Consider the following 22872-nt stretch of genomic DNA (forward strand, 5'->3'; position numbering starts at 1 on the left):
AACTGCTCATGGCCATGGGCACGCGCTTTGACCGATGGCTGAGCAGACCATCGACTCTCTGCTTCCTCCGCCGCGTCTTGGACATTACCAGCAGTGCACCTCTTGCTACACATCTGCGACCATGCGTAGCAATACGGCGATATGCACAACAGAACAAACATCATCCCCCAGAGGATCACGAAGAAGAAGATGGCCCATCTTTCCCGCGAGGGCGCTACTATCGTAGCTCACGAGACGATGACACCGATACTGTAGCTGCTCAGAAACGAGAGGATGCTGCAGAGAATGCGTTGCGAAGGGCGTTAGGGCCTCGGGTTGGACCTACAAATTTGCGATCATCTTTTGGGGAAACGTACACGAGCTTGTCGGGCCATCTCATGCATCCTATGAGCAGTGCCAGACTGGTGAGACTGGTGGTCGACTCGCCCAAGCATAGGAGTAATCTCAGCCTATGGGCAGAGCTAGCCCAGAACACTCAACGTCATGAGGGGTTGGAAGGAGTGATTGTGGTGTGGGATGGCATGAGACAACATGGAGTGGACCTCCCGACCATTGGTGATGACGCGGATATCTTATGGACCACCTTCATCACCTCAGGTATCTGGAAAGGGGAGAGGTCTGACCATAGACGCTTTTTCCTGGAAGTTCTGCAGTACGCCGTTCGCCTCAAGGACCGTTCAGGAAAGGTATATCCGAAGTTATATCAGACTGCTGTGGGCACCTTCTTGTCTGTTAGTCCATTTTGGGCCGCGAAGTGGGCTCGCTACATTGCGGAGCATCTTGGTGAGGAACAAATCGACCTCAATGGTCTCGCACCCTATTGCGCAGCGAGCGGTGCTTTCAAAGAGTTCAGAGCCATCTACAAAAAACAAGGGAGAGCACACAAGCTGTATGATCATTTTATACCAGAGCTGCTCAAGCAACGAAGCGTGGAGCAGGTCCTTCATTGGCATAAGCTTTTCATATCGAATGGAGATGGACCGGGAGCAGAAGTATTTGCTATGCAGCTCGTGCAAGAACTCTTCGAACGCGATGGAAACAAGTCTCTTCCCATGGTTCACCGTCGAAGTAGCGAGAAAGACGACATTGTCGTACCCAAGGACGGCGTGTCAATCGACCTTCCGTCCATGACTCGAGCCACGATGTCAACGCTGGTAGGAGAGGTACATGGTATCAAGCAACGAGAAGTGAGCGATGCTTTTGTCGCGAAGATGTTCGCCACAAGGGCATTCCCGCTGGACATGATCGTCAGCGGTCTTGGGGTTATCGGCGTTGACAGAATTGGACCATTGGCCATGCGTGAGATCGCACTTCGAGTTGGCTCTGCATCCGAATTCGACTTGAAGTTGAAAAACCTGCAAGACATGAAATTGGCAATCAACGATGCCATATATTGCCGACTCCTGATCAAGTTTGCCAGAGAGGGACCAGAAAATCTATACGAGGCTTTACTGGCCACCGACGAACATCCCGAAGCTTTCGAGGACTCAGCGACGCAGCAAGCCCTTCTTGCTTCGTTTCTTGAGAATGGAGACTTGGTAAATGCGCAGGTGACTCTGCTAGGACTTTCTCTTAGAGGCGGAGTAGCACAGGCCAGGGCATGGAACTGCCTTCTGCAGCACCACGTCAAACACCGACAATTCCGGCTGGTTGCAGATACCACTCAGCAAATACAGGCACTTGATGTCGTCATCCTGGGGAGCACCCTGGCATCTATGTATCGCTACCTGCTCCCAGAACGCAATGCTGGCCATGCTCCGCCGCAGGACATGCTCGATGAGTACTTGGGTGTGCCACCTTTACAGTTCGTGACTAACGCAAGCATGTACGCAGCAGAACGCGGTATCGAAGTTCGGCCGTACCTGTGGATCGAGCTAATGAAGCGATATGGCATGTTGCAGAAATGGGAAGAGTTGGAACAACTTGTTCATTGGCTGCCAAAATTCTACCGAACCAGACCAAAATCATATCGAACGATTACGCTTGAGAAAGGCAGGAAGGTGAACATCAACGTTCCTCTGTGGACCATATTCAGTTCTTCCATGCGTGGTGCATTGATCGTCTGGGGCTTCCGGCGCGCTACTACTAAAAAGCTGTTGACTGCAGCAGACTCTCCACAGACTGGACACAGCCATACTTGGGCACGTGGCATTCTTTTGCTCAAGAAACTCAATGAGGAAGGTCTTCACAAGCCTGAAATGCAGACAAGTCCAGCTCTCGTACGAAAGGTGCTGCTCAAGCAGATGTGGACACTGTTTGGCCCAGCTTATTCCACCAAAAATATCAACCTGCTAGCGCGGAAGTGCAATCGGCTCGGTCTTGCACGCTACATACAACACGCCAACGAAATATGGGATGGGAAGCTATTTGACCTGGATCCGAGACTTTACGAGCCCCAAAACTTCCCAAAGCTGCTTGTCGCTTTGTTCGGTCGTACAAAACGAGTCGGACAGAAAACGGGAGATCGCGTTGATGTTCTTGCATATGCTCGAGCTATCGCAGAACGCCGATGGGCACCTCCTATCCTCCATCGAGCGCTCAATCAGAGACAACGCGCCTGGGAAAGAAGTCCTTTCCGCATTCCATCTCCGCGCGCCAGCTTACGACCAACCCTTGCTCAAGCAGCTGGCACACCTAGTCTGCACCCCCGCTCTCGTCGACGGCATCGATTGCTCGCTGCTCGTTTAACGAGTTCACATCCTGTACCCAATCATCAAGATGCTCTGGAAACCGTTGAACCCGGTTGAACTCTCCTGCAATAGGTGCGCCCAGTGTCAGATATGTTGGAACCACTCCGATCCAGGTCTTCTCAGTCACTTCGGTGTTCTCGAGATCGGCTTTGTCGTCACTAGGCCCTCCAGCTCTCACTTTCGCAGAAGCAGTTTCAATACGCACTTTGAGCACTCCAGTCGATTGAAGCTCCGCTTTGGTCGGCGGCTGCCTGCTATTCTCCCACCGCTCAGGTATGGAGTTGTTCGTGATCAAGCGCAATGCAAAATCGACCTCTGCGGCGTCCTCGACCATGGCTCCGTACCCGTAAGCAACTGCGGCTCGATAGTTGCAGCTGTTGTGGAAGGGCGAGAGGGCGAGCACATAGCCATCGAGGATTGATCCACACACACAAAGCGGGATTTCGGAGCCATTGGTCATGCAGAATAGTCTTGCGACTGAGCTGCCGTGAAGATAGATTGAGGGCTCTTCGTCGGATCCATAGGTGGCTACTGCGCCGAGCATGGGGAGGATTGTAGGAAATTGTGGGCCGTCTTTGGGAGGCGCGTTGAATGAGACGTGTAGGATGGGAGTCTCATTGAGGATGCTATGAACTAGCTCGGCGTCATACTTCACTGTGCTGAGGTCAGTGTCTGCTTCTAAAGCTATATACCTGGAATAACTTCGGATGAACTACTCACTTCGTTTTGGCAATCTGCCTGCTTTGCTGCGCTCGTCTGGTGCGTAAGATCCCATTGTGTTTGCTTCAAGGTTCAATTCCTGAGGTGCGAAATCTGTCAAGCTGTTTGATCTTCCTGTGCTGCTGGCCGACTGCTTTGATACTGCGTTCTATCTCTTAGATATAGACCCGGCAGACTGTGGACCAGTCAGGGATGAGCAATATGTCAAAAGCACGAGCCAGCTAGCTTTTCACGCCCTTCGATGTAGAAACGATGATGTGAGTCTCCATGTGCGCCCGCCCAAACTCAATGCTACCTCGGCTGCGACTGCTTCTCTGGGAAGGTCGCATCCTCACACGAAGCTTAGCTTCCCTGACGTCCAGTCGTGGTTGCTGCTCACACTTCGGGTTCTGCTGCTCAGTCAACGTTTGTTTTGTCACGGCGAGGCGATGGGACACTCGCGCGGGTAAGTGGTCGGCTGTGGGTCTGCATAGGGCGCCTTGCTCGCCAATGAAAGATACGGCAAGTTCAGGGCTCTGCTTTGCTACGGTATCAGTAATCCAGCTAATCTCAGCAGACCGAGCTCGCCTACTCGGACTACATGTGAACTCTCGCTTCACTGATAGCCTCTAGATTTGATGAGGTGTATCTTCAAGAGGAGTCATATGGACCACACGAGATGGGAACAATGGCGTCAATGAGCATCTTGAAGTCGAGGCTCGGGATGCATCCCGTGCTGCTCAGCCTTCCAAGTTCAATATCGTCGAGCTGAGGAAAAGAACAGTGCGGTGACCGGGACAACAGCAAAGCTGGAATCCTTATGAGTGTTCCCTCCGGAGCACGTCAGAGCACAAGTTTCAATTCCAATCAGGATGGCACTCACCATGTGTTACCGAAGCATGCGCACCGACCTAGCTCAGCAAACGGAGGTGAAGGGCTTGACAGAAGGCTTGCCGTCTTCCTACCATGGTACACAGCATCAATCGCAAGGCCGGCAGCGCAATGGTGTTAATAATATCGAGGAATGTTGCGCCGCATGTTCGCGCCTGTACTCAAGATCTACACAATCATATTAGAGATACATGCGGCCGTGGCCAAGATCTTCACCTCAGAGACCAGATCCTCAATGCCCTGCGGTAATTTCTGGCCCGCCAATTACAAAGCTGCCCAGGAATACGCCCCCGAGAACTGACAAGAAATATCCTACATTCATAGTCATCACTGCGAGCATACTGCTCCAAAGTCAGTCTGGAAGGCCTCTTGCACAGAAGTGGGGACCTCGAAAGCGCGAACTTACAGCAAATAGCTCACGCCGGCGAGAATAGTGTCGAGGAAAGCGCGAGCTGCTGCTTCATTGATCCTCCAAGGCCGTCGAGCAGGCCGAGCATCTGGCTTCACATCCGTCTTCTTTCGCAAGGTTACTGGATCTTGTTTTCGTATCGCACGGGTCCAAAGGATGTCGAAACGATATCTTATAGCGACCAGGGTCCGGAAGACCACAGCTAAGCCGATCAAGAAGATGCACGTTCCTGCATACTGGCCTTTGCTCGCCAGTGTCCAGCTGTTCGAATAAAGCCCCGTGGATGTTGACGTAAAGAAGGTCATCATCATGTGGGACATGTCCATTGTCATGCTTGAATGCATACTTGACATGTCGGAAGAGGAGGCCGTAGCGGTGGAGGTGGCCATGCTGTCCATCGATGTTGCTGTTGGCATATTCATGCCGCTCATCGACATGTCCATGCTTGACATGTCCATAATCGATTCCTTTGTCTCGAGCAAGTCAATTGTTTTGTTGTTCGTGAACGACTTTTGAAAGCAAAGGTGGCCAGGAAGCTGGTCGAACGCAAGCAGTGCGGAGTTAAGACTTGTTGCTTCTCATCGACAAGCTCCCACGAGCGACAAGCGCGGACTAGAGGACAGATGCACGCAGGGTCGCCATGTGGCGGTCCACAGAAAGTGCGAGTGTCCAATGGGGGTGCGAGTGGAATATTGAAACGTGAGCAAACTTGCTCATTCTTGCATCCTTCGGAAGCTGGGGCTAACCACAAGCAGTAACATTCAACTTTGCGATGCCGCGACACCTCTGCCACGCACTGCATCCCAGCACGCACAGATGAACTTCTGCTAATCCAGAGCTTGTGATTGCTTGAGCTGATGGTCTGCCACGCGAGGTGGCGTGAACTGGAGGGCCAGATCTCGTGCCGGTCTTCCAGCCATAAGAAAGTTCGCCAACTCAAGGCCTTCCTTCGGCGCCAGTCGTCTTGATCTCAAAGATCGTTCTGTAGAACCTCGCAAAGCAGGCCATCTGGCACGTGGAATCCTCACCCCGACGGCGCCTGTCGACGACATCAATCGAGATGGAGGAAATGATGCACATGGGCACTCCTTGGTTGGACAAGCCATTGAGCGAGACATACCGCGCGTACGAGTGCTCACTCAACGACACTCAGCTTTGCGAGTACCAGCAGGGATACTGGAGGTTTTGGTATTGTTCATCAAGATCTATCGTTGCAGACAACCCAGCTCACGACTCTCAGGTATGAAGCCGATCACAGATACGCGCTGCCGACTGTCGCATTCTTCCTCGCAGTCATCATTCTCTTCTCCGTGGCCTATTTGCTGGATCAGTTCGCGTCGCACGGTATCAAACAATCGAGTTTAGGTCGAAAGGTCGCCGCACTCAATCGTTGGCTAAGTTACAAGTCGTATCGAGTCAATGCTCTGGATTGGAACTCAGCACCATTCGGCCTTCTCGTTCTCGGTGCTATCGGCTTCATCTACTTCGTGTGCATGACACTCGCACCGAAACCGTATTACTGGCCGGATACCGCAGAGTTTGGAAGCTCACCTCCAATCGCGACCAGAGCAGGGTGGCTGTCCCTTGCGTGTATGCCTTTCGTCTTCGCGACAGCAGGAAAGAGTAACTTCATCACATTAGTGACGCGTGTGAGCCATGAAAAGCTGCAGGTCTTCCATCGATGGATCTCCTACGCCTTCTTTGTGACCGCTCTCGTGCACACGTTCCCATTCATCATATACAATATCAAGACTGGGACTATGGTGGAAAGCTGGAATACACTTGTCTTCTATTGGACAGGTGTTGTCGCTCTTGTCGCCCAAGGTTGGCTGACTTTTGCTTCGTTAAGCCCGCTGCGGTGAGTCAATCACGATGAACAAGTCTTTCGTATCATTGCTGATAGCCAACACTAGGAGCCTGAGCTATGAATGGTTCAAATTCTCCCACTTCGTGGCGGCGCTCGTGTTCATGCTTTTCCTCTTCTTCCATTGCGACCACACACTCTCTTCCTGGGACTACTTCATTGCAACGGGTGTGCTCTTCTCGCTAAGCTGGCTGCACAGACAGATTCGTCTCTATTTTGAGCATGGCTTAGGACACCGTGCAAACATAAGTCTCTCATCGAATGGCTTCATCTGTGTTCGCATTCCCACGACTGCGACATGGGGTATCGGTCAGCACTTCTTCGTTCGTTTCATGGGGCTCGGGATCCATGCGTCAACAAATCATCCCTTCACGGCTTGCTCGTTGCCAGTGGCAGGAAGTTCTGATCAGAGATTGAGCTCGGAACTGGTGCTCTACATCCGGCCTCGTGGTGGCACTACCGCACGCCTGGCTCACTTTGCCGAGACACATCCCAACAGCTCTATGCGTGTCTTTCTGGATGGGCCCTATGGCGGCATGGACATGCAGAAAGTGGTAGCATGCCCTGAACAACTCATCATCGCTGGCGGATCTGGGGCTGGCTGGATACTACCTTTGCTGAGTGCTTTCCTGCTTCGACAGCCACTTTCAGGCTCAGAAGAAGTCGCCGCTACGGCGCCACTTCGTGCTAGGATTGTGCTTGCAACGAGGGATATTGCAACGAGAGAATGGTTTGAATCCGCTGTTCGTGACGTTTTGGCAGAGCACGGTCTTGAGAAGGCACCAGAGGGTCTGGCAATCGAAGTATACTACACTGGAGCTCAAGAAAGGTCGGCAAGCGTTCCATCCAACGGACAGTTCCTGCAGCAGTTGGATTCTCCGGAGAAAGTTGCCACGCAGAACGTTGTAACGTCCGCTTCGGAATCCGACACTTCATCGAATTCTGCAAAGTTGGCGGGTGTGCAAAGCTTGGACAGTCGGCCTGATCTGCCGGCTCTGATCAGATCAGAAAATGCACAAAGATCATCGAGCGGGCAACTTGGTGTTTTCGTTTGTGGACCACTGAGCATGCAGAATGATGCGTCAAATGCTGTTGCTGAGGAACAGCTGGCGATACTCAGAGGTGGATCGAAAGAAATCTATCTGCATATGGAGCATTTTTCGTGGGCATAAGCAGGCAACTTCTTTCGCCCATCTACGCGACACAATGTAGCGACTGAACATGAATTGCATGGACTCGACTTTACAAGCAAGGGCGAATCTATTGTCGTCCGCTTGTCTATACACAATGCGAGGGACAGCGGCGATGTCGTCGGAACTGGCATACATTTTCGAGAATGCGCGAAGAACAACCCTCGATTTTGGTAATGGCCTCTCGCACTCCTCATGTGCCACGTGTCTGACAGGGACAAATCTTGTAACGCCTATATCTCATTGCCACGGAAACAGTCAAGCGGAAAATTGCCCGTCTGAAATTCATACGGCCCGGGGATGCTGAACTCTAATGGCCATGAAGAAGATGGTATTGCCAGACTTTGCTTGAGTGGCTACAGGCTGTGTCGATCACTAATCTAATGTCACCAATCGACCCTCCTTCAATACAACCTTCAAATCTTCGAAGGTGGCGATCACCTCGTCAGCCAATGTCTGAATCTGACCCTCCGATAACTTCTGCTGGCCTCTTTTGACAGCCTCCAGAATCTTTGACGAATTCTCCGATGGCTCGTTGACGCCAAGAACCTCCTCTCTCCAGTACCTTCGATGTAGTTCCGGGAAAAGATACACGCCCTCTTGTGGAGGAGTTGTATCGACTGCTCGCCAAACCCAATTCTTCTCAAGAGATTGGAACAGATTCCTCACACGACTGCTCGTCTCGAGAAATATTTTCCATTGCTTCACGTACATCGACAAAACCAGATCAGCGTGGTCATCGTCGCGATTGCTGGAAGCCTGCCCTGCGATATATGCGGAAACTTCTCGGCAGTGAGCTTGTATCGCCTGCTGTAAAGTTCGGTAGAGTCGTGCTTCTCGTTGCTCTGTGCGAGTCGGCTTGCAATAAGCATGTACCGCAGTGTAGATCTGCAGATATGCTGTACGGTCGAGTACCAACGACTTTTCTTGAAGCTGCTGTTGCTGCTCATAGCGTCCGAGGGCATAGATTTCGGCGATACGGGCTTCGATCCAGAGAAAAGTTTGATCCGGATCTCTTGCGGTGTCTTGGGCCGATGGAGCTTTGGGTGTCTGCATGACTGAAGCTGTTGGCTCGTGAATATGATAAATAGTTGTCTGTGGACAAGTCTGGGAATGCTCAATGTTGTCCTCTCACAGGTTGTCCTGGGCGCTGCATTTGTAGGTCCAGTCAGACACTTGCAAGTCAACTGAAAACATCGTTTGGAAGTCTGTTGGAGGCACGGAGTCAGACACGTCAACAGATGGGGAAGCCCAATCACCGACAGCCTCGTTTTGTAGATCACGGGCTAGTACTAGCTCCTGGCGCCTGCTGGCCGTATCGGCATCCATAGAGTCACGCCTGCGGTGTTTATGCAGCAGTGCGGCGAAGCAGTCTACAGGCACAAATTTAGAACTGGGCTGCGTGAATTTCTCTCAACATCGATTTTTTGAGTGCTTGGTAACTTCGCCAAATTTGCCTCTATCCGGTTCTACACTGTCAACAAATTCGATGATGCATTTTGATCATGCGGAAAGGGCTTCCTTCTCGAACAATGTACCTCGAGCAAGAACCAGCCACGGCGACTCCGTTGGCTTTGACTCATGCTGATCTGACGTGCCACCTGCTGCATGACGAAATGTGAAACGGCACAGCATGTAGATCCCAACACCTAAGCCTTGTTCTTGAGGCGCGGATGTCCGAAGGAATCAAACGGCGGCAACAGGCGTCAGAAGGTATGGTAGAACCAACAAAGCGCGGTGGCACGGGCGATAGCTACATCAATGTCGAATGCACGATTGCGGTGGAGCAACAAGGACACGCTAGGCGCATTAGGCTCAAAGCTTATGCGTACTCCAATGCTCCATGTACGCCACATGAGCTCGGGTCTGCACGAAAGCAACAATATCGCCTTATGCATGTGGGACGTTAGCTCATGTACAAGTGAGCAGACTGCACGATGAAGATCTTAAGATCTTGGTCTGTTCTTTGCGGCACAGCGGTGGAAAGCGATCGGCGAATTTGCAGTGCGAACAAGAATTCGTGCATAGCGAATGTGGTGTGCATTAAATGCTATCTTGAAGCGTACTATGACCACCACTGACAAGATGGCTGAGTGAAGTTCCAGCTTACGGACAGATTTGCCTGATACTCCCCCAAGTGCTCTCCCTTGTGTAATGGACGCGCCTCTTCCGCAGTCGTGCGCTACCACTCTTGCGGCAGCTCACGCACTATGCATCACTGCGGCGTGCAATGATCGCCGCAGCACGAGCTTCGATGCCATCATGCTCCACTTCGTATTCCAATAGCTCCGCTGGAAGATCTCCGAAAACGTGGTCTTTCATAGCGTAGTCGTAGAGCAAAGCTGTGACGTTGTCGGGAGTGTTGGGTCCGATTTCGAATGTGTGGCCATCGACAAAAGTGAGTTTATCAGGAGAAACAGTGTTGGTGCAATTGCCCTGCCCTCCGATCTTGAACTCCTCGGGCATTTCGAAGGATGGAAGGGAGCCGCCTCTCTTTTGATTAGGATTTGCTATTGGACAGCTTTGGCAATTGAACCATGCAGCCCCATCGAGACCTCCAGGTGCTCCAAGACACGTAATGGGGCCGTTTCTCGAGTTTCTTACAGTGCCACATTTCTTGTTTCCAGAAATAGAATATACCGCGCCGATATCATAGTAGTAGATGGGCTTGATGGAGGCTGAACCGAAGCCAAAAGCGTTGAAATTGTCCTTGCAACATGTATTGTCCAGTATATTTCGACACTCTCCGTAGGCATTGCCGCAGTTCTCGGTTGCGAATAGGGTGATAGTCGGCAGTGCCGCCTCTGCCGACATTGCAGAGAACAATGCTGTGGTAGCAACGAGGACAGATCGAGTAGTCATGTTGGAAGCCTTGTGTGATCGATTTCGGTGAGCAGCAACGAGTCTAATATACTTGCAGCGAACAGCTGGACGAGATGCGGATACTTATATCCCAGCATCTCTCAGCTGTATCTCTTGGAGACTTATCCCCTTGTGTTGCTACTGACACGAGAATTCAGGATAGCTGCCCGGGCCGACTACAGAGCAACTTGCAGGCGCTGCTGGAGCTGCGGCGAAGTCCAAAGTATGCATGTGTGAACCTAGATCACGATTCAGCAAAAAGCAGCCATCCATCGAAGAGATAGAAGCCAACGCTCCCGATGCAGCTAACTCGGAATACGTTACAGGCCGTCGATGATAGCACCATGCGTGCAATGCGTCACTGGAGCATGTAGTGTTACATTCGTGATCTGTACGAAGAATAGATCCACAGTGCTCCTCCGATCAACCTGTGCCGCACACGTAGTCTTCGCCAGACAAATCGCTACGCGAGCGAGCCGAAGAGTTGTCGATTGTGTTGGAAGACTAGGTTTGCAGGCGTGGTGAAGGACAGATCCACGATGTTCCTTCGCTCGACCTGTGCCGCACACGTAGTCATCGATAAGTGGACCGCTGAGAAGATCGTTGAGGCGTAGTCGATCGTCTTGGAGGAATGGACTTGCAAACTTCCACGGAGGACAGCTCGATGGAATTCCTTCGCTTGTGATGTGCCGCACACGTAGTCCTTGCCAAGTGAGTCCGTGTAAAAGTTGTATGCTCATAGCTTCGCCCACGGCCTGTTTAGGCAGGTTCGCTTGCAGATCGTGCAGGGATATGACCATGAGTCCATAACAGTGAGGTCAGATTCTGGCGCTGTAGCTACGCCGCACGCTGAAAGGTCAACAGCGTAGCAATACAGGGTATCACTGGAATTGTCGGGCGGCTGCTGATCTGGAATGGGCTCGGGGCGCCGAGCGGCGCGTACAGGCTGGTCTTGACCGAATCATCGCACAGGTCTTGAGTGCTGTTAAAATATCCCGATGTCCCATCTCTTGTCGACAACATCACAAGTGAGACATCTCTTCAACTTAGACATTCAATTGATCGAGTTTGTCAACATGAACCTCATCATCCTTTCAGCCATCGGCCTCATGACTGCCGGCATATCTGTGGGCATCCCATTGCCCGATAATGAGGTTTCGGAGGCGCCAGTCGGTGTTCTCGTCGCGACAAGCAGCTGTAAGTCGTCCACCGAACGACAAACAAAGGAGTGAGGCTTATCGGCATAGATTATGCGTGCAACTGCCCGAACAATTGCGGCCACAAAGCAGGATCTTCCTGCAAGTACTATGAAGGCCCATCTACCGATAGCAAGGTCTTCTCCGGCAGTAAGTCTTCCAGTCAATGTACAGCTTTTGTCGTCCCTCACTGATCATTGCGTTTCCATTCAAAGAGTGCGCCTTCAATGGTGGTCAGCTCAATTGTCAGTGAGCGGCGGGTGTTGTCCTGGGGCTGGTAGAGATCTACTTGAGCTGGTGCCATATTGCAACGACCAATTGGCGACCCGTTTGGATGAGCGGATGTAGAACTTTGTTTAGTTGACCTCGGTATCGTAGCTTTTGTGCATCTCGACGTCCAGATGTGCCACTGTCCGGTCATAGAGCTTGCTCGCCTAGTCTCTTCGCACTTCTTGAAGAATTCGTAGCTGCCGTCTTATCGGTCATGAGTCGGTCATGAGTCGGTCATGAGTCCCATGCACTTCCAATCGTTCTCATTCGTCAACACGACCCAACTTGTCGAGCGTCCCATAACGCAGGTGAATGTAACGCTGCGCTCTGCGAGCATGCAACCGTATAGACTTGCGTCGTGGCGCGGAAGCGCATTTTTGGTGCTTTTTCGATGGATTCGCGTGCCTCTCACGATTGGACCTTGGTGGAAACAACAACATGTAGATCGCTGTGCGGCGTTGTTGGTGACGTGACCAAACTCCTTCGCGGCGTCGCCAGCGAGTCCAGAGACGCCGTCATGGTCGTTTTTGGTGTCAATGCCAGAATACTTAATCCGTGCTTTACCTTCGCCCGACTTGCTCGTTCACTTCTTTCCATCAACATTGTCGGCGTCGAAGTCTTTCCTGCAGCATCTTATTGGCAACCCGCACATTCCCAGAACCCAGCATGCACGTCAACAATTATATGACCGCTCTTGCGTTCCTTCTCACTGGAGCGGCGCATGCTATGCCGGCACCGGCAGCTGCCCTTTTTACAGCTGCCAATGAGGCTGGAATCCTTGTCGCCACGGATTCTTGTATGTTGATGTTGATGCCTCCGTCAGCATTCCGGGAATCGTACTGACTGAACATTGAACGACCAGTGTCGGCATGCAACTGCCCGAACAATTGCAGTAAAAGGCAAGGCGACTCCTGCAAGTACAAAGCCGGTCCCTCGGGAGAGAGCGAGACTATCGAAGGACGTGAGTAGACATGCTAGTCCTGTGTTCCAGAGCTGGAATATTGCTGACCAATTCTCGGCAGAGTGTTACGATCAAGGAGGGATGCTTATTTGCTTCGCAGACTGATCGCAAAGTCAATAGAGGTTGGCCGGTCGAGGCGATGGGATTGGCGACCCAGATTCTACGCTGTTGTCCCGTGCAGCGGTCCGGTCGACTAGTCAGTTTGGGACTGCGCCGATATTTCCATAAGTAGCCTCTCTTAAGGCCTTTTGCACCCCGGGTAGCACAAATCTATGTCAGTATGCATCGAGTGCCTTTAGCCTTCCTTTCTCAAGGCCTTGGCAAAAGTCTTCTCCAGTGCCCGAGGTACGGCTCCTATGATGCCGTATTGCATAGCGCCACATGCTCTTTTGAACACATCGGGCTTCTGTGCGCCTGGTGAAATGACTGCTTGTTACAGCTTGGCATGATTGCGATTGAGGGAATCGCGAGTGAGGAGGGAAAGCGAATTGGAAGCGGTGGAGTCTGCAATTTAAGCTTTTCACGATGATCACGGACTGGCGCCAGCCGAGATCAAGCTGATACTGGAAAGCATATGCTTCGCCTTCCGGGAATACAGTTGTGCGATTGCTTTCGACAACATGCTGCATGTCTTAGACATAATCGTCAGGCCCAACACGACACGTCGCATCGTGTAATGAACATCGAGAGACTTTCAAACGAAACAGCTCATTCGACTCATCGCGAACACTCAACTCCCCGCCTGATTCTAGCCCCGCTTTCGCGAGCCACGATCTACCTCCCAAGTCAGGCGCGTGCCTTCGCTCGTTCCAGTTGTGAGTATTCTTGCCTTGCCTTGCCTTGCCTCCGGTAAGTTGGTGCCTCAGGTTTGGTTCTCGCTCCGCGGAAAGTAGTTGCTTCCACAACAAGAACACCTCTGAACGCGGCAGCTACGTTGGTCTGACTTGGGAGGTAGCCCACGATCACTATGTAAACAAGTCACCTCTCAATATGCCACTTGAACTCCCAGTCCTCACAGTAGCCAGTGCCCCCCTCTGGCGCAAATGGCTACTCAAGAACCAACCCACGTCTCCGGGCGTCTGGCTCACCCTGGCCAAAAAAGGCACCACAGCACCCACAGCTCTAACCTACCAACAAGCCCTCGAAGAAGCCCTCTGCTTCGGCTTCATCGACGGCCAAGCCCGCAAAAAAGACGAAGCAACCTTCAGCCAACGCTTCACACCTCGCACCCCCAAAAGTACCTGGTCCCAACGTAATGTAAAATTGATAACTCGCCTCGAAGAAGAAAATCGCATGCACGCTTCCGGCCGCGAAGCAGTCGAAGCTGCAAAACGTGACGGTCGCTGGGAAGCAGCATACGCAGGCTCAAAATCTGCAGAAGCGCCCGAGGATTTCTTGAATGAAGTCGCCAAAGTCCCCAAAGCGCAGAAGATGTGGGAGAGTCTAAATCGCCAGAATCGGTATGTGATTTATATGCGGCTGGCGGCACTGAAGACGGAAAAGGGGAGAGAGAAGAGGATCGCGGCTTTCGTGGAGATGTTGGGAAAGGGGGAGACGCCTGTGCCACAGAAGAGGGGTTTGGAGGACGTGGAGGTTGAGGACGATGTTGGTGGCGAGGAGGGAGTAGGGAAACCTGAGAAGAAGGCGAGGATTGGAAGGGGCAAGAAGGGCGTGGGAAATGATGATAATGATGATGTTGCTGTTACACAGCCTGTAGAAATGACGAGAACGACAAGGTCTGGCAGGAAAGCGCCTGGAAAGTACGAATAGTACGTGCAGGGCTCTAGAGTGAGTTGCTCAGATGGGGACTACAGTACTCATATTGCGAGATAGCAGCAAGGCAAACTGAGAATGCAGACTTAATTCTCCTTTGAAGTAACGCTGTCACTTGTATGGCGATGGGTCAGGAGCAATCGAAACGACAGGAGTGTACAAGCCAAGTTTAATCGTTCAATCATATATGCACAGCATAGTCTATGAACAGTCCAATCTACCCTGGTTCTCTCCCACCATACTGTACGTCCGCGCCATCTATATCGCTCCAACTGCTTCTAACTTCGCGTCCGCGACCAAGCAGTCCCGCTTCGTCTTCTCTGGCTTCATCATGTTCTCTCAATGCACCAGCTCCACTGCCGATGCGATTCTCTTCGCCGGCGTTAAGCACATAGTAGAGATCTTTCTTTGTCAAGAGTCCCGCTAACCTTCCTCGGTCGACAAAGATAATATATCGCAGACCGAGCTTCTGAAACATTTCATTCGTCAGTTGAAGAGTGCTGTTCGATCGAAGAGTGATCGGCGTCTGGTCCATCCATGGTCGAAGGTCAAGAGTGATAGTGGGATCCGCGAGGGGCTGGTGTGCGAAGAAGCACTCTGTGCTGGTTGGCAAGTTCCTTGCAGATGAGGTAGCTGAGTCGAGCGCGAACTCCAATTCAGCCCGAGAGATGTAACCGAGAAGTGTAGCTTCTCTGAGGTCCTGGATGATCGGAAACCCGCGGAATCGGTGGTCTTGAAGTAGATCCTGCAAGCTTTCGATTGTGTGGCCTGTAGCGGTAATGCATACTAAGTCGTCGAATCGTGTCATGATCTGCGACACAGGCACGTCAGGCACAGGGGTGTCGTCCTTGTTGTCCAAGAATGGATAGCCACGGAAATGGATCCAAGACTCGTATATGCCTCTCTTCCCAAAAGCATCCGCGACCCATTTTGATAACATGACTGCTATCATAATAGGCAGGACATAAGTTAGGGCTCCGGTGAGCTCGAACATGATGACAACAATTGATACCGTCATCCTCGTGGTGCCAGCCAGAGCTGCCGCTGCACCTACTACTGCATATGTCCCCGGAGTGACGCACTTCACGTCTGGCTCACAGCTGGCAAATGCAATAAAGCCGGGATGCTCGCGCTGCCAGACCTCTACTATCAGTCCGATGACGCGCCCATACAGAGCTCCCACGCCCATGGACGGTAGAAGGATGCCAGCTGGTATTTGTAAGCCGAAGGTGATGGTCGCAAGGATGAAGCCGATCACAGCAGAAATAAGCAAGATGAAGATATTCCCAGTATTGGCCACTCCAGATTTGCACAGTCCCAGATAGTCGTCCTTGATGTCCTGGCATTCTGCAAACAAATGCTCGACCAGTTCGCTAGACTGTGCTCGCAAGAAAGTGATTGGAAAACTGATCAGGGCTGTGACCAGTGCCACCAGCATGACCTCCTGGACAGGCTTGGAAAGGAACGGATTACTTTTTGATGCTCTCCAAGACGCAATACGCATATTCAATTTGATGAACAGCGCGCCGTACAGTCCTCCAATGATTCCAATCACGGCAAATGGCAGCAACTCAAAAGTGTGCCACCCACTGTGATATGTGACTTGGTAGAGCACCAGCTGGCCCGTTCGAAAAGGATCAAAAGCCTGCAGCGTCACAGCCGCGACCATGGCGCAAACAAAGCTCGCCCACATTGTCTTGTCCGGGAAATAGTAGCTCAGCTGTTCGAGACTGAACAGAACACCTCCAACAGGCGCACCAAAAGCCACGGAAATGCCACTCGCCGCGGCGGCACTCAGTGTCTCCCTCTTTCTCGCCTCGTTGCGATTGATCGGCTCGAAAAGCTTCATGAACAGGTTCGCGCAGCAACATGCCACATGTACAAGCGGTCCTTCTTTCCCCAACCACATTCCCGATGCGACAGCAAGGCCCAACCCCAAGCTCTTCACCACCAGTGTCCAGGTACCCAGGAATCGCCTGATCACGAAGCCTCCAAGCATGGTTTTGATCTCCGGTATTCCACTCTGTTTCGCATATTGACTGTACCGGTTTACCAGCAAACTTGCCGCCGTCGCAAACACCACACTCAACAACACAAAAGTCACATACTCGATGATGTAGCTTCCGCCTTTGTTCCCCACCCCCATCATCGCGCTCCATGTGCGCCAATCCGGGCACTTATCATAGCTCTCGATCCCCCAACAACAAAACACCTTATTCAGATAGAACATGCCTCCGTTTTCTACGTTCGTGCACATGCCTGTTTTCATATCGCCCAGCCAATCACTCGTGACGTCAATCGCAGCTGCGATTCCACCGACCGCCAGACCTGTGCAGACGAGAATGAGCCATATTTGGGCACTGTCAGCCAAGAGGCGTATCTGGCCGATGAGACCTGGGTTATTGGCGCTGAGATGCGCGAGACGCGTGCGCTCTTTGCTATATTCGTAGATCCAGTCGATGGCAGTCAAATCGTCGTAGCCAACGCGGCGACCGGGTCCTTCGACATACCAGTCGAGCGTGCTCATATCTTTGGGATCATGATGGAGGTGAGCGCCTGCGTCGGCGCTCTGGTTGAGGTACGAGAGGATCGTGTTCGGCGTGGGATTTGCGGAGCGGCCATTGCGATGCGGAGGAGAGGACGAAGAGGAGGAGGGAGTTCGTGTGTTGTGGGACTTGAAAGGCGAGCCCGAGAGGAAGCGCGATGCGAAAGACGGCTTCGAGGTGGGCTTCGGAGGGCGTTTGAAGGAGATGCTGCGCGTCGTGTTAGTTGTGTGCGGTGTGTTGAAGGTCTGCGCAACGTGCCCGCTGTCTAGGCCGCCATTGCGCTCGTGCAGTGGGTCGTCGGCGAGCAGTTCGTCGTCGGCGATGTCGAACCCATCTTCCGAATCGTCGTTATCGATGGGTGACGTGCGGCTGGATGAAGCTACGGCGGGATTCTCGCCATGTCGATGCGGCGACGAGCTGGACATGAGGCGCTGGCGAGGAGGACGTTCACAACATGCACATGGTTGAGGTTATGGGAGGTCGAGTACGAATGAAGCAGCCACAGCCACAGGGTCACACAAGCTTCGAGCTTTCGGCGCCGGCGACCGAAACGACATGAGAAGCACAAGGGAACAAAGAGAAAGACGCATCTGACTGTGCATAAACATGCATTGCACAAACGAGTGCGTGGCTATATTTGCGATAACGCTATTCTCGCGTCGATACTCTGGTGAACGTGTTGTTCTGTGCTACGAATGACAATGCTTCTAAAATAAAGGCTCGCCGAAACATGAAGCCACGTCCGGTGCTGTGATCAAAGAGGGAGTTCATCGCGCTTCCGGTACACGACAGTGTTCCGCCATCTCTTCAGCGCAGCGGTAGCAGGGCGGGTGACGAGGCCCGCCGATATACCAGAAACACATGGCTCCGGCATCAATGCAAGGTTGGCACTTGTCCTCTTCTCGCGAGAGGCGGGCCTGCTGTTCCGGGGTGAGGTCGTCCCAGAACCTCATACGACTTGTACCATTTTCTTCATCATCCTCTGTATCATCACTTACGTGACCATTTGTGTAACCATTTGTATGCCCGTTCGTAATGCCATTGGGTTGCGAGGCGTCTGGTTGTGGGTTTGGGCCTCGAACTGGGGTAGGTTCGAGATCAGACGGGTCTGCAGAGTTTTTGCAGTCATCTGGAAACTGATATGGGGTATAAACTCCGCCCCAGCCATCGGTGCGTGGGCTTCTTGCGGCCGACTGAGATAGTGATGGTGTGCAAGGCGGGAAAAGTGTTCCTTTAGAGAAGAACTTCTTCCTCAAACGCTCCTAGACGTTCTCGAACTCCAACTCATCATCATCGTCCGCGTCACTAGCAGCTGGAGTGTCCTGTGCTGGGGTCTTGGCTCCGTTTGGAAGAGCAGAGCTGCTTGAAGCCCCCCATACTTTCACGCGCTTTGTATCACGTTCGTCTTCAGTAGCATTACTGCTGTCCACGTTCGCTGGTGTGTTCGCACCATTTGTGCTGGTAGCGCCATTGTTGGTACCATTAGCTGCAGGTGTGCCGGCGACACCCTCGACGTCCTCAAATTCGTCTTCTTCCTCATCGTCATCATCATCCTCCTCGTCTTCCTCGGCTTTCCGGAGTTGGGCCTCTTTCTGTTGCAGTGCTTCAAGTTCTTTCCAGATTGCGTCCATGTCATTGCTATCGCCCTTAACGACCTTCTTGTCATCTTCATCGTCCTTCGGCAGACCACCAGTATGTGCCTCGCGTTCCAAACGTTGCTTTTCTTCTTTGGCGCCGACAGCTGTGATGTCCCCGGAGATTGTAGACTTTGAGATCCATTCCGGTAGGGCGTTCTGTCTTGCCTCTCTCTCCTTCCTAGCTCGTGCCTCTGCTGCGGCATTCTCGCGCTTGACGTCCTCATCATCCTTGAGCTCGACTGCGATCTTCTCAGGTTTGATTTCAAGGCCCTTGGTGCTTTGCAGGTTACGATTTGGCACGTCCACAATCTCAGTGCGCGTACCAGGATGAGCGTCAGTCTTCTCGATTGGCATCTGCTTGCTCAACGCAGTTTCGAAGTCATTCTCCGGTACGGCAGCAGCGTCAATCTTCTGCATGAGCTCAACTAATTTGGCAAACTGTTGGTTCATCCGCTTCATGCTCTCATTTTCGTTTGCGCGCTCCTCTTCGTCCACAGGGTCGAGTGCTGCACCGCACTTGGCACAAAGGAAAGAGCCGGTGCTTGGGTCAAGATTGTCCATAGCTTCGAGTTCAGTATACGATCTCCCGCATCCCTTTGTTAAGCATCGAAGATCTTTCTTCTCGGTAGTCGACGCGCCTTGTGACTCGATGTGCTTGCTCAACTTGTGCAGTCTGAACTTGATGCTGTCTATTGCGCGGTGGTAGTTGATGTAATACCAGTCACGGTTCGTCAATCGCTCCTTTCCTTGCTGCGGTGCGCCGCCATAGTAGCCGCCCGTACCGTCAGTGCGGCGCTCGGCTCGAGACTGCACAGCGATGAGGCCGTCTTCCCTCAGTCGGCCACAGACCTTACGCAGCGGCTTGACCTGGGTACCAAGGACGTGGGCCAAATCTGTGTCCTGGAGTGTCGAGTGCTTCATAAGCGCATCAACGACCAGGATATGGTCGGTGGTGTAGAAGGCACGCGATACCGTGCGGATCAGCTCCGTTGCAAGGTCGGCCATGGTGACGGGAATCAGTGAAGCAGCAGTGGTAGTGTTGGCAGTATCTCTGTTTCTGTGATGGGTGCGTTGTGGACGGATGCACTGAAGGCGATGTTTGGTTGTGCAGGAGATGAAAGAGCGGCGGGGTCGGTTTTGTCAACACGGCGCAGTCAAGCGGTGCTGATGCAGGAACGAAGAGAGCGCGAGTGACTGCTTCCAGCGACATTCCAGAATCCACAGCCCGGCAGCTGCAGGCAGACTTCGGCAAGATCGATCCGGACCCACACTTGCATGGCTCGCGGAACCAGCCGACTGGGGTATGAAGCTTAGCTCAGCCGTCGATTTTCACATGACTGCACCGCGACCACTTGGGGGCACACACTCATCTGCGGACACTATTCATGTCCAGCGTCCGACAACCATGGAGCACTCTGCAGCCATTCTCGAGGATGCTGGCAAGACAGTCGACAATGCCGCGGGCAACGCTTCCAAGGATGACCGCAAGCCAAGTGAGAGCTCCGGCGAGCATCGCGAGAACAAGAGATCAGACAACAGACGCGAGGACAGGAAGCGCAAGGGCAATTGGAACGACAGCAGCGTCAGACATGGAAAGAAGGGCAAATTTGATGACAATCGCCGAAATAAGAAAGGAGATATGGGACGGACAGATTATTTGTGCGTATCGCGAATCTGGCAGAGAGCGGTGCAGGTCGAACTGACATCTGACAAGTGCGTCCAACCCAGACAAGCGACAGAAAAACGAAGATGCCCAGAAGAAGCGACAGCGCGAAGGTATCAAAGGCCAAGGCATTGAATTTTCCAAAGAAGAGATCGAGGCAGAGAAAGCCGAGGGCAGGAAGCCAAAGCGAAAAGTCGCTGTCTTGATCGGCTACTCAGGAACAGGCTACAAGGGCATGCAGATCTCAGGCACTGAGCGCACCATCGAAGGCGACCTCTTCCAGGCCTTCATCAGAGCTGGCGCAATTAGCAAAGCGAATGCTGAGGATCCCAAGAAAAGCGGGCTCGTGCGATGCGCACGAACTGACAAGGGCGTGCACGCGGCTGGAAACATGGTCAGTTTGAAATTGATCGTGGAAGACAACGACATTGTTGAGAAGATCAACGCGGAGCTGAGCCCTCAAATTCGAGTATGGGGCATTGAGCGAACCATTGGAAGCTTCTCATGTTACCAGGCATGCGACAGCAGATGGTACGAGTATTTGATGCCATCATATGCGTTCTTGCCCCCGCACACGAGTAGCTGGCTAGCGAAGCAGCTGGAGTCAGCAGCAGACGAAGTCCGAGATCGCGAGGCATACGAGGCGCGGCAAGAAGAGGTCAAAGGATTCTGGGAGAAGATCGACGAGGAAGACATAAAACCGATTCTGGAGACTATCGATGAGGACATCAGGTGGGATGTGATCAAAGCGCTCCAAGGCGAAGAAGAAGCAAACGCGAAAAGTGCAGAAGCAGGGGCAGAATCAGAGCCTGTCGTCAAAGCTGGGAGTTCGATTAATACTGCTTCTGAAGCGGCAAAAGAGAAGACCGAAGACGCCGCGATTATCATCAACGAGCCGGCGGTCAGACCCGAGTCAGCGACGGCGGCGACAGATAGCACCTCCGAAACCCAGCCTGAAGCTTCCTCTTCTGTGCCTGCAGAGATGAAGCAGGATGGAATCACAACAGACGAAGCCGAAGTTATCGCCGCGGCAGATGATGCGGCAACGATCAAGGCAGACCCTACACGACCAGCCGACCCTGCTCCAGACATTCCCGTGCCACCAGAACCCACGGATGCAGAGATGGAGCGACTGCTTCGCCTGCGGGCTGCAACTAAGACTCTGCGCAATGCATACGTTGCTGCCAAGCGCAAGTACCGCATCCCTGCAAAGCGAATAGAGCGCATCCAGATCGCACTCAACAAATACGTCGGGACCAAGAATTACCACAACTACACGATTCAAAAGACGTTCAAGGACCCCAGCGTGAAACGCCACATCAAGTCTTTCAAAGTCAACCCTAAACCAATCCTCATTGGCGAAGGTCCCGAAGAAGAAAAGACCGAATGGCTCAGTCTCAAGGTCCACGGCCAGAGCTTTATGATGCACCAAATCCGCAAGATGGTCGGCATGGTCACACTGCTTGTGCGTGCAGGCGCGGACCTCAAAACAATGGATGCGTCTTTCACTGCAGCTCGATTCTCCATACCCAAAGTCCCTGGTCTCGGCCTCTTGCTCGAACGTCCTGTCTTTGATACGTACAACAATCTCCAAGCCTCGAAGCACGGGCGCGAGAATCTCGATTTCAGCAAATATGAGAAGGAGCTCGAGGCGTTCAAAGAACGAGAGATCTATCAACGGATTTTCAGAGAGGAAGAAGAGAAGAATGAGTTTAGTCGGTTCTTCAACCATGTGGATAATTTCAAGGAGGCACACTTCTTGTTTGTGACGAGTAAGGGGGTCGATGCGATCAAGGGGATCGAGAGGAAGGCACCGAAGGACGCCGAGAGCGACACTGAGAGAGGTGGGGCGGACAATTGATAGACGAAAGCTCAACCAACCGAGTCGAAGTTGAATGCGAAAACGAGACATTCACGATTTGTATGTATTCCTTGGACTTTCGTTGATTCCCCACCTTTCCTTGAAAATGTGTTGCGGCTATGTCTCTTGCCCCATTCCCAATGATTTGACCCAATGCATTCGATCTCAGCAGCTTCGGTATTCAGTAGCTTTGCTCCCCCACTATCGTACCGCCGATGCACCTTTTGACAAGATCCATTGAGAGATGGACCAGTCAGACTTCAGTCGTACAAAGCTGTGAGGCGAGCCGTGGATCACCTGCGGAGACATTGACATAGCTCTCAGCTTGCAAAAAGCTTACCGGTACCATGCGGAGGAACG

The 22872-nt window shown here is 52.5% G+C and overlaps 10 protein-coding genes across 10 annotated transcripts; 4 read left to right on the top strand and 6 right to left on the bottom strand.

Annotated features, from left to right (window-relative positions):
- Positions 1-14: 14 nt before the first annotated feature.
- On the top strand, positions 15-2295 carry CKM354_000827600 (uncharacterized protein; the record flags this gene model as incomplete). Its single annotated transcript, XM_044803645.1, has 3 exons — positions 15-1538; positions 1620-2219; positions 2266-2295. 3 exons carry the CDS (start codon positions 15-17, stop codon positions 2293-2295), a joined length of 2154 nt encoding a protein of 717 aa, XP_044659580.1.
- A 339-nt stretch (positions 2296-2634) lies between these two features.
- On the bottom strand, positions 2635-3465 carry CKM354_000827700 (uncharacterized protein; the record flags this gene model as incomplete). The annotated part of the gene is made up of 2 exons (XM_044803646.1): positions 2635-3344; positions 3411-3465. The coding sequence occupies 2 exons, from the start codon at positions 3463-3465 to the stop codon at positions 2635-2637; spliced, it is 765 nt and encodes a 254-aa protein (XP_044659581.1).
- A 1047-nt stretch (positions 3466-4512) lies between these two features.
- On the bottom strand, positions 4513-5147 carry CKM354_000827800 (uncharacterized protein; the record flags this gene model as incomplete). Its single annotated transcript, XM_044803647.1, has 2 exons — positions 4513-4621; positions 4687-5147. 2 exons carry the CDS (start codon positions 5145-5147, stop codon positions 4513-4515), a joined length of 570 nt encoding a protein of 189 aa, XP_044659582.1.
- Positions 5148-5749: 602 nt separating this feature from the next.
- CKM354_000827900 (uncharacterized protein) lies at positions 5750-7725 on the top strand (the record flags this gene model as incomplete). The annotated part of the gene is made up of 3 exons (XM_044803648.1): positions 5750-5877; positions 5930-6547; positions 6603-7725. The coding sequence occupies 3 exons, from the start codon at positions 5750-5752 to the stop codon at positions 7723-7725; spliced, it is 1869 nt and encodes a 622-aa protein (XP_044659583.1).
- Positions 7726-8118: 393 nt separating this feature from the next.
- Positions 8119-8799, bottom strand: CKM354_000828000 (uncharacterized protein; the record flags this gene model as incomplete). Its single annotated transcript, XM_044803649.1, has 1 exon — positions 8119-8799. One exon carries the CDS (start codon positions 8797-8799, stop codon positions 8119-8121), a length of 681 nt encoding a protein of 226 aa, XP_044659584.1.
- A 1152-nt stretch (positions 8800-9951) lies between these two features.
- CKM354_000828100 (uncharacterized protein) lies at positions 9952-10605 on the bottom strand (the record flags this gene model as incomplete). Its single annotated transcript, XM_044803650.1, has 1 exon — positions 9952-10605. One exon carries the CDS (start codon positions 10603-10605, stop codon positions 9952-9954), a length of 654 nt encoding a protein of 217 aa, XP_044659585.1.
- Positions 10606-14022: 3417 nt separating this feature from the next.
- CKM354_000828200 (uncharacterized protein) lies at positions 14023-14802 on the top strand (the record flags this gene model as incomplete). Its single annotated transcript, XM_044803651.1, has 1 exon — positions 14023-14802. The coding sequence occupies one exon, from the start codon at positions 14023-14025 to the stop codon at positions 14800-14802; it is 780 nt and encodes a 259-aa protein (XP_044659586.1).
- Positions 14803-15022: 220 nt separating this feature from the next.
- CKM354_000828300 (uncharacterized protein) lies at positions 15023-17776 on the bottom strand (the record flags this gene model as incomplete). The annotated part of the gene is made up of 2 exons (XM_044803652.1): positions 15023-17558; positions 17610-17776. 2 exons carry the CDS (start codon positions 17774-17776, stop codon positions 15023-15025), a joined length of 2703 nt encoding a protein of 900 aa, XP_044659587.1.
- An 837-nt stretch (positions 17777-18613) lies between these two features.
- CKM354_000828400 (transcription factor TFIIE subunit TFA1) lies at positions 18614-19993 on the bottom strand (the record flags this gene model as incomplete). The annotated part of the gene is made up of 1 exon (XM_044803653.1): positions 18614-19993. The coding sequence occupies one exon, from the start codon at positions 19991-19993 to the stop codon at positions 18614-18616; it is 1380 nt and encodes a 459-aa protein (XP_044659588.1).
- Positions 19994-20393: 400 nt separating this feature from the next.
- Positions 20394-22512, top strand: CKM354_000828500 (uncharacterized protein; the record flags this gene model as incomplete). Its single annotated transcript, XM_044803654.1, has 2 exons — positions 20394-20647; positions 20703-22512. 2 exons carry the CDS (start codon positions 20394-20396, stop codon positions 22510-22512), a joined length of 2064 nt encoding a protein of 687 aa, XP_044659589.1.
- Positions 22513-22872: the final 360 nt, after the last annotated feature.

Source organism: Cercospora kikuchii, assembly GCF_019650295.1.
Source record: "Cercospora kikuchii DNA, contig_00005, whole genome shotgun sequence".
Classification (NCBI taxonomy): domain Eukaryota; kingdom Fungi; phylum Ascomycota; class Dothideomycetes; order Mycosphaerellales; family Mycosphaerellaceae; genus Cercospora; species Cercospora kikuchii.